This window comes from Prosopis cineraria, unplaced genomic scaffold (assembly GCF_029017545.1).
Source record: "Prosopis cineraria cultivar Desert tree isolate PC_DT_omini unplaced genomic scaffold, ASM2901754v1 PC1974, whole genome shotgun sequence".
In the NCBI taxonomy this organism is placed as follows: domain Eukaryota; kingdom Viridiplantae; phylum Streptophyta; class Magnoliopsida; order Fabales; family Fabaceae; genus Prosopis; species Prosopis cineraria.
In genome coordinates this window covers 1-10644 of record NW_026557299.1, presented here as the reverse complement: position 1 = coordinate 10644, position 10644 = coordinate 1, and the positions used below count along the sequence as shown (strand labels likewise).

Sequence of the window (10644 nt, the reverse complement as noted above, 5' to 3'; positions counted from 1 at the left end):
AATAGTATTACATAAAATTTTATTTAAATAATTTAAAATATTTTAATTAATAAATTATAAATAATGTAGTGCACTCAGTTTATTTAAGAATTTCTCAGCAATAACAAATATATCATTCTATCAAAAATAAAAATATCAGACAAGTTCCTACTTCCTAGAAATTAAATAATGATTATCATTTGACCAAAAATAATAATAATTATCATATCCTGCAATACTTAATTATCATTTACATATTTACCAAATTTTGTTATCATTTACATACTTAATTCTGTTATCATTTACCAAATTCTCGTAATAACGCCTAAAATAAAATTTGATCCGGTAGTGATTCTCAAAATAGCTTTGTGGGGGGTCCACCTAAATACACTCCTCCATCTCTAGTCTCTACCGCCATCCTTCTAGGAAAAGCCGTTTTTCCAAATTCTCCATTTTCCGTTGCTTCTTCTTCGATTTCCTCACCTTCCCTTCCTTCTCTCCAATGCTCACCAACCTCTTTTCTCTCACCTTTCCATGCCCAAAGTTTTGAACTTTTCTTCTCCTACCTCCTTCCCTTTTCTCGGATTCATCGTATAAATTTTCCACATTGTCTGCACCTACCTCTTAAAGCCCCGCCCCAACAATACCCTTTTTGAGCTTTCTTCTTGCCTCACCTAATCTACGTTCATTAGGTGTACACCTTCATCATGAACTCTGCAATTAGGTGTGCACCTTCTTCGTCTCTGAGCTTCTCTGCTTTCTCAGCCAGAAAGCCTTCTGTTCGAACCGCTCAATCCTTTTACACATTACCCGCAGGACGAAATGCTCAACCCAACCCGAATCTCTCTGTTTCTTCTCACAAGCCTCTTTACGTGTCATCCACCGAGAATTTCTCGTTGGTGGCAAAACCCAGAAAGAGGGGTTTAGAGTGTGAGGCCTATGAGGCGGATAAGTCACGGCCGTTGGAAATTAGTGTTGATGAGGAGGCTCGAGTTCAGGCGGCTCAGAGGCTCAAAATTGGTTTGTATTTTGCGACCTGGTGGGCATTGAATGTGGTCTTCAACATATACAACAAAAAGGTTCTGAATGCTTTTCCTTATCCCTGGCTCACTTCCACTCTCTCACTGGCTGCTGGTTCGCTGATGATGTTAATCTCATGGGCCACGAGAATTGCTGAAACCCCGAAAGTCAATTTAGAGTTTTGGAAGGCCCTCTTCCCTGTAAGTGAACCTTGCTCAATTCTGCTAATGACATGACTCTATGCTATATATAAATATGTGAAGTGGTTTCATGTTTGATGTGTGCTGGATGCATTGGATACAAAATAGTTTTATTTCTGTAGTGTCAGTATTTCATCTTGGCATAGAGACACAACAAGATTCGAATCATATGATTCTGTGTTTATAATGCATAACAGGATGGGTCTTGGGTAAGAACCATAAAACTATGAGCTAAGGACCGACCGTTTTTCGGGTGTGGTTAGGCAAACTTTGATTAGTAGGCTTATACCTGGAATATCTGGCCAGGGAATGCCTAGTGATTGGGAGATGGGATAGGATTGGTTTTGATGTATATTCCTTGCCATAATTACTGAAATAATTTGGTTTGAAGGTTGCTGTGGCTCACACGATCGGGCATGTTGCTGCAACTGTGAGTATGTCAAAGGTTGCAGTTTCATTTACTCACATCATCAAGAGTGGAGAACCTACTTTTAGTGTCCTGGTTTCAAGGTTCTTGCTCGGAGAATCATTCCCTATGCCAGTGTACCTATCACTTCTCCCCATTATTGGTGGTTGTGCACTTGCTGCTGTGACAGAACTCAATTTCAATATGATTGGTAAGGGCATATACTCTAATATTCACATGCATATCAGAATCTTCTTTGAGAAAGAGAGACTGAATGTATTCTATTCATATGACATGTTTGTTCTTATATACTACATATCTTTTTTCATGTTTTAGGGTTAATATATCCTTTGCGTTACACATGTCAGTATTCATACTTGTTAAGTTCTTATAGTGTACAGTTTGGTGAGGAAGTTGATAATGCAAACAAGCCACTAATTAGGCAACTATATAATACATCATGTTTCAGGGTTCATGGGGGCCATGATCTCAAATTTGGCATTCGTCTTTCGGAACATATTCTCAAAGAAAGGGATGAAGGGGATGTCTGTTAGTGGAATGAACTACTATGCTTGTCTTTCTATGATGTCTCTTTTAATCCTCACGCCTTTTGCCATTGCTGTGGAGGGCCCACAAATGTGGGCTGCTGGCTGGCAAACTGCTATCTCTCAGATTGGTCCCAATTTTGTATGGTAAGTCCAACCTTTAATTCTCAGTGCACACTCATGCTAATAGTCTCTTTGTGTTGGTGGAATTTCATTTTATTATTGGCTTTTGTACACCCTTCTGTTGGCCTAAACTGTAGTTTGTTGATAAGAAATGCAAAATTTAGTTACAACAACAACAAGCCTTATTCCACTAGGTGGGATCGGCTATATGGATTATATAACGTCATAATTTAGTTAGATGAAAAATATTTTGTTGGTATGTGAAAAGCATAGTTATTGATGAGATCCAGAAATGCAATTGATTGAATGGCTCTAAAAAACACTTTACTTTGTTGTCAAGTGGCAATTTTCAGTGTTGTCCACTGTTAAACTTTATGGTTTTTTTCCCCCATATTATGTTGAATTAATAAACTGGTTTGAAAATTACACAGGTGGGTGGCTGCTCAGAGTATCTTCTACCACTTGTACAACCAAGTATCTTACATGTCTCTTGATCAGATTTCCCCATTAACGTTTAGTATAGGGAACACAATGAAGAGGATTTCAGTTATCGTCTCTTCCATTATCATCTTCCGCACGCCAGTCCAACCTGTCAATGCCCTTGGGGCAGCCATTGCAGTTCTTGGCACCTTCTTCTATTCACAGGTTTATTCTTGTCTTTTTTTACATTAATGTTCATTCTTTATTATTTTGAGGCTCCCAAGGGCCACAAATACTTTGTTATCACTTTCTGCTTTGAGTTCACGGTTTGTCAAGTTTGGTTAGAATTACACCCTCAAGTAATCTGACTAAACTAGAATAGTCTTCTTTGTAAGAATGAATGACCTGTCTAGTAATCACAGGACCTGTATAATTATTTATATTTTGCAGCATTCTTCTATACTAAAGCATTTTTCTCTCTGTGAATTTGTCTACTTTTCAGTTACTTACACTATATTGCATAAGCATAACTAACAAAATCCTTTCTAATTTGTGAACAGGCTAAACAGTAAGAATTAGCTTGGAAGCAGAGATTCTTGGTGATACCTGATTTATAGATGATAGATCAATTAATTAAGTCAATCATAAAGAGATAATTGTGGGTTACAAGTTTGTGTGCCTCCATGATTAGCTTAATTGGTCTATCTTTCGTAAACGCATATTACTTAAAAATTTCCTTTTTCAAGCTGTGTGCCACACCTGATGAAGAATGAATTATGACTGAAGTTGTGAGAGTCATCACATGGAAGGCAATTGGTGTTATTGAGCTAGTGTGTATTGTGGTCAACGGGACATGAATCTGGTTTATTTAAGTCCAAAATTATAGCATTTGTAATCAAGATTTTGGTATGGTTCATTTATTTGATTCTGTAGAGATTTTTTTTTTTTTAAATTCTTTGTTGAAAAATTTTAAGTAACTTGAATTTCAAGAGCTTATTTAAGTTAGAACAAGTCTTCCATCTCAAAGATTGCCTGCAAGATACTTTATCAACCATTGATATAGGATTTGGTGTTTTAATGGATGAGAATTTTTAGTTTTATCTCGAGATATGGTGCTAGGGAAAATTAATTAAAGTAGCCTTTGTATTAGTGAATTTAAATTTAAATTTTGGATTTAAAATAGAGGTAGGTGAGAAATGAAAATAGAGAGAAGGCAAAATGATTATAAAAAAATATAATAAAATATGAATTTAGATTTAAATTCATACATTTTTATGGAATGGTGGTTTTGGCTAAAATTTAAATGCAAATCTAAATAATAAAATGTAAGTCTAATTAATTAGAACAAGGTTTCAAAGCATAAACAAGTATCCAAATGATGGAGGTTGCTTAATTGATTTGACTCTACAAAGAGCATGAGATTTGATTGAAAAGATGATTTCCAATGAGCAACATTTCACCTCCAAAAAAAAGAGAGGTTCTATTATGTTTCTTCTCATGTTTTTAATGAATTTCAAGCTAAATTGACGAAGGCTAAAATTAGGAGGATACTTGCTCCTAAGATCTCTCAATTGAATCAAGTGGGCACTACTTTCCAAGTCCTTGTCCCTCCTACTTGCTAGAAAACTTTTCATCATTTGAACACGCATGTTTACTTGCTTTACTAGTAGTTTGAATTTCTTTAATTCACTACTTAAAATCAACTCTTGTTAATTTGTAAACACTTAGAAATAACCTCATAATCAACTTACCATAGTTCACAAGGAGATGATCTAGATTGCATTCTAACTATATTTAGGGTTAAGCTTAGAATTTAATTTTGTGTAAAGAAATATTCCATATCAAATTTTTAGGGTTCATGTGCACTTTTAAAGTCAATTTAAATAGATTAGGCTATTAGGGGCTAAAAGTGTAAAGTTATATAGAGTTCATGCATAATTCATGCGTACTTTAAAATTCATCAACATAATAAAGCAACTAATAAACTATTTACATTTGGAGAAATCAGACTCAACCAAGCATGAATTGAACCATATGTTAGTAAAAAAAAAATCAGAAAATTTTAATTATACAAAATTCATATGCATTGCTTTTAAAAAAAAAGTTTTTTTTTATTTTAATAGTAGTTTGGTCTATCTTGTTTATGATTAAAAAAGCTACTGTGGCATGCCCTTATAATTTTTTTTTTTAAGAAAAAGTATGCCAAAACTTTGGAAGAACAAAAGTGATTATAAAGAAAATGAATTTCAACATAATTTATTTAAATCTATATATATATATATATATATTTTTTGGTCTAAATAAATGAACTTATATACAAAATGATTAAGAATTATTTTTACTCATAAACTTTACTCGTATGCTTTGGGTATCTTAGACTGGACCATGGTCATTTTTGTTCGTGAACATTCAAAATTATGTGCCCGTAACCTTGTCATCATGCGTCTGTTAGTAGCTCAAACATTTGCATTTTTTTAATATCTTTTTTTTTTTAACCTCTCCCCTCTCCCTCTCTACTCCCTCCGTCTCCTGCTCTCCTCCATTCCCTCTCTCTGCAACTCATCGCAAAATGTGGAGCTAGTGGCGCAACTCGACCAGTCAGGGAGTCTGTTGGTGTACGCCACCATCGACATCGAATCCATCCAGCTCGCCATGTTCGACGAGGACACTTCCTCCATAGCTCTTCTTCCTCTTGGCTTTGTCATTGTTCCTGCAACAACCTCCGATCCGTCGCCAATATCAATGCCAATTCGACTGAACCTGCAGCCACCACCGGGGCACCCCTGCCGTCGCCGCATTCTTCTACTTTGAACCAAGCTTGTCTCTGAATACGCCGAAGAGTGCTCCATCAAGCAACTACATGAACACAGTCGCTGGAATCATGAAAATAACCCACCATGACCTGTGCAGTGTAGTCACTTGTGTAGTCCAGCGACTTCTCAACACAACATGGCTCCAAACATCAAATAGTTTATTTTCAGTTTCATTTTCAATCAGTTGGATGATATGCATCATAACAGGATAAAACATGGCGCCCTATGAAGATGCTATGAAGAGCAAAACTGTCGTTGAATCTTCACTTCAAAGCCTATGTCTTAAAGAAAAATACACGACTTGCAAGAGTGTTATTCAACAAGATTCAAGGCAAGCACCATGGAAACATCAGACTACAAATCACATCACCTCCGTCACTGATGAAAGAGTTGATTTTCGAATGAACAAGTATTCCTTAACATCAAGTAGGAAACTAGCCGCATCAATATATTTCAGAGGCCCCGCATGTGTTTTCGAGTATTTTACAGATAAGGATGCTCTCAAATCAACTCTTAGCAAACCATATTACGCACCAATAGTCTCTATATCCTAGTCTCCTTTATACTATGACCACTCTCATGTCATTGTCCTTTTTAATAATCAAATAAGTAATTCTTCTTTCAATCTTTTGATCCATCTCAAAAGCATTTTCAGATCTACTTTTCTCCTGGCGCTAACGAAAAAAGGGGGGGGGGGAACAGGGATCGGGATAGAACTAAAAGATTGCAAGTTTAAAATAAGAATAGCAACGAGGTAGAAAATAAGGAGTTTTGAGATTCTCCACCTCTGTTTACTATTTAAAAAGCAGAGATAAACAGAGAGTCATGAGCTATCTCGGGCGACTCCCAGAAGTGCTTGAACTTGATCAAGCGTTGTAAAATCCGAATCCCACAGTCCAACACAACCTGCAACTCCGTCTTCTGCTTTTGCAGCATTCGGCTTCACCAGATCGCCTCTCTCTGTTGGGCACTCTACTTCCTAGCCTGAAGCAGAAGAAGAAGATGACGATGAGGAGGAAGAAGACAGGCAAGGTGATAAAACAGAAGGAGGAGGAGGAGGATGGCCAGGAGCAAAAGACTTCGACGTCCACGGCCATAGAGGAGAGATTATTGAGGAGAGCAACAATGGGTAACGGGAGAGTGAGACAGGTTAGAAGATGAAGCGAAATTAATACTTTATTATAAAAAATATTAAAAAAAAGCCATGGAGGGAAGAGAGTCAGTTTTTATAATATTTTATTACAAAAAGTATTAAAGAAAAGTCACCTCGGCAAACTGCGAGCCCACTGACAGTGATGAAAGGCTGGTTAACATCAGGGTACCGAGTTAGGAGATTTCATATATTCATTCACAGATAAAAATGATTCATTTTAAGTTCAGGCGCTCACAAACTCAACTCTATGGGTAAAGTTCAGAACAGTGATTTTAAAATCAAACCATATCGAATGATTGAATCGATCAGATCATCAACCGGTCCGATTAATATATGAAAATTGTTTTAAAAGTTAAGTCAGGTTAAGCTGTTTTAAATTCAAGGTCAAATCGAAAACCGAAATCAAATTAAAATTGTATTCAATTTTCAAAAATTGAAAGATTCAAAAAAATCTTTTTATTTTTTATTGATTTTTTTTAAAAATAATTAATTTTTTTAACCATTTAATATTATATTATATCATGTCATTTGTTAATTCATGATAAACTTAAGTATTTATTTTTTTAAGTTAAGTAGCAATTTCATATTTATTTCTTATATTTAAATATTATATATAATTTTTTTTTTAATTTAATTATTACATAACTGATTTGACCATTTGTCCAACCTAATTGAACCATATGAACTGTGAATTGTTGACATTTTCAGTTCAATGTCCAGTCTGATTCTAAAACATTAGTTCAGAGACCCTTAACTCTATGTAAAAAAAAATTTACTACTACTTCCTCCACTTAAAACTATAAAACATTTTTAATTGAATGTTACTCTTAATAAAGTAGTTAACTATCTTTAAATTAATTATATCTTTTTTATTTATCTCAATTAAACATCCCAAAAATAAATGTAAAGTTATTTCTTAATAGAGATTATTTTTTTAAAAAATACAATAATTATATCTCAAAAGACTAAAAATATTTTATATTTTTAAATATTTAATTCTTTAAAAATATTTTATAATTTTAAATGAAGATAGTATATTTTTAAGATTTTTAATGGGTAACCTTATAAAAAAAAGGGAATTTACTAAATTTTAAGGATTTCCAATGCTGGTGTTGGGCCAGGCAATTTGAATAGGGTGGGTGTGACCAACATTCATTGGAGACCATTAACTTTTTTTGCTCCCGTATATTGAGTTCAGTTGTAACATTATTGGGCCTCAAATAGGGTAACTTTCACAAATTTGTTTAGCAATTTTGTGATGGTGCGTGTGGTGGTTGGGCAGAAGTTAATGATGGCGGACGCATTTTTTTATATGAAAAATTACACACCAGCTCTAAATAAGAAAATTAATTTCTCACATATCCTTTAATACTTATGAAAACAAAAATATGATTACAAAAATTGAAAATAATTCATTTTGTTATTTAAAGCTGATTGTAATCATCCCTTCTTGATATGTAGCTGCTTTGATAAATTGATTAGATCAATTGCACTAGGGCAAAGTCAATGCTAATGTTGCTTTGGTGGTTTATGATGATTAAACATACAAAAATGGCAACAACCAAATAAAAAGGAAATAGTATTTGGGTGAAAAATACTTAATTCAAAGCGAATTAACCATTTACAACCTGTATATATTCTTTTTAATTTGTACACTTTATTTGTCCAACTTAACTCGCATTATTTTAAAAAAGAAAGAATAAATAAAAATATCTTGCGAAAAATCATTCTAACTGAAATTTCAAAATTTCCGACTTGTAATTAACCCTTCTTGGATTCAGATTGAACTACAAAATCTAAGTTGAAAATTCTCTCACGCTCTCTATATGTATATTCCTTTATGTGTAATTGGAGCATTTCGGCCAATTAAATATTTTAATCTCACATGGGAGTCAAAATCTTTATGAAAAGGGCCTGCATAAATCAAAACTCAAAAGATGCCCGATACGGACACAAAAGGCTACAAATGACAGGAAAGGAAATGATTACTGCTTTTTTTTTTTTTTTTCTGATAAACTAGCACTAGCTCCCCCGCGTTGCGTGGGAAGCATGTAATACAATCATCATTAAATATATATATATATATATATATATAAAGTGATTGCTAACTCCAAAATTTTAATCAATAAAATCACTTTAAAAAATATACAAATATAAATAATAAAGAAAAAACATAGACGCCTCGTAATTGGTTTTAAGAAGCAAGACTCATCGAAGCAATTTAAGTATGTTAATCAATACTTGCAAAAATACGAGGTCATTAATCAATAATTTCACAAATAATTACAATACTGCGCGTAACAAAAAAAAATTCTTGCAATTCTCAACTAATGATAGAGAAGTGAATATGCCATCTAAATAATATCATTGCACTTGTAGTTCAAATGAATATGAAGGAACTAAAATCAAAGAGAGGTGTTAGTGTCAGAGGCATAAAGAAGATATAAAAGAGATATGATCATGCACATTATGATAAAAGAGCATATGGTTATATGTGTTATGTCCCTTAAGGTGAAATCTTGTGATTAATCTTGATAATGAACATTAATTTTTATGATATTATCTCATCTCATGAATTTATGCCATTGATGATGAAAAGGGCAAATAGGTGCTTGAATATGTTGATTTGACTTGAATACGATAATGTTTGCTACTTACATTTAAATCAATTGACATACCTTAATTTAAGTTGGATGAACCTTAGTTACTGAATAGTTGTACTTATCCTTTTTTTTTTAATATTACAGGAGTTAGCTCATTGGATCAAGACCAAGGAAAACAAACCAAGGCTTAGGATTCTATCCTAAAACTTTTAGGCCTTATATATTTTTTATTATTATTATGTGTATAATTCAAATGATATTGCCAATTAGGGTTGTTCAAGTTTTTAAGTTTACTTGCACTAATGGATTGGCAAATTAAATTATGTATTTTGGACTCTCTAGGGTGTATATGTATTGATTGTAAGATATATAGCAGATTAAAATACTAGTTCAAGTAAAGGATGGGTATAACATGTGATTGATGATGATTAATTGATGATTTATGAGATTGTGGCTCCCCCTTTCATTTTGAAATTAAGGGTTGAGTATTAAAAATGTGTTGCATATGTTATTTGTGAGGTATGGTGTATTGCACAGGTCAATTTTGATCTTTTGAGTGTGATCTAGGGTGTGAATTTGGCTTTTGACATTTGAAATGTAAGTTGGGTACCCGAGTTGTGCAATAAGAGTGAAAGGAGTGATTTTTTGAAATGGGTGTCCAAATTTTGATTGAAAAGTGTTATAATTGTGAATCAATATTATTAGCTAGGGTTAGAAGAAAGTTTTCCTATAGATACATAGATTACTTTAATTGGATGTTGGATGGAGAATAAGGCGTGTTAGAATTTCACCCTGGTTGCTGTCCTGACAGCAACAATGTTGTCAAAATCGTGCAACATACCGTAGCACATGACACAAAGAAAGTGTGCCACGACGCACATCCCATAGGCTAAGGCCGTCGTCTGTTTCCCTTATCCTATTTTGTTATTTATACTTATTATACAAATGTTTTAAATTGTGAATGATTCCATGCTTTTGCATATGTCTAATTACTATTATTTTGAATTATAAAAGTATATAGTAATGTTTTTAATTTTAAAAACTTGGGATCCTTGTTTTGTAAAAGTTACACACTTAGTAATCTTTCTGGGATAATCCTTTGATTAAAGTTAATTGGAGATTAGTAAGGATATTTTACATAAGGTTACCCTTACTAAAATATAATTATCTCTAAAATCCATGATAGAACCTAAAATGATTACTGAGTTTATAAAAATTACAAAAATAGGATTCTAAGTTTTTAAAATTTAAAACACACCAATATACTTCTATCATTCACAAATTAAATATAAAATGATTACGGAAGCATGAGATATCTTTTTATAATACTACGCATTTGCATTTTGAGTGAAAAACAGTAATTCAACATAATAGACTAGTGA

The 10644-nt window shown here is 33.3% G+C and overlaps 1 protein-coding gene across 1 annotated transcript; it reads left to right on the top strand.

Annotated features, from left to right (window-relative positions):
* The first annotated feature begins 455 nt into the window (after positions 1 to 455).
* LOC129301234 (glucose-6-phosphate/phosphate translocator 2, chloroplastic-like) lies at positions 456 to 3592 on the top strand. The gene is made up of 5 exons (XM_054939808.1): positions 456 to 1199; positions 1591 to 1816; positions 2075 to 2297; positions 2705 to 2918; positions 3254 to 3592. Exons 1-5 carry the CDS (start codon positions 687 to 689, stop codon positions 3263 to 3265), a joined length of 1188 nt encoding a protein of 395 aa, XP_054795783.1. The 5' UTR covers positions 456 to 686; the 3' UTR covers positions 3266 to 3592.
* Positions 3593 to 10644: the final 7052 nt, after the last annotated feature.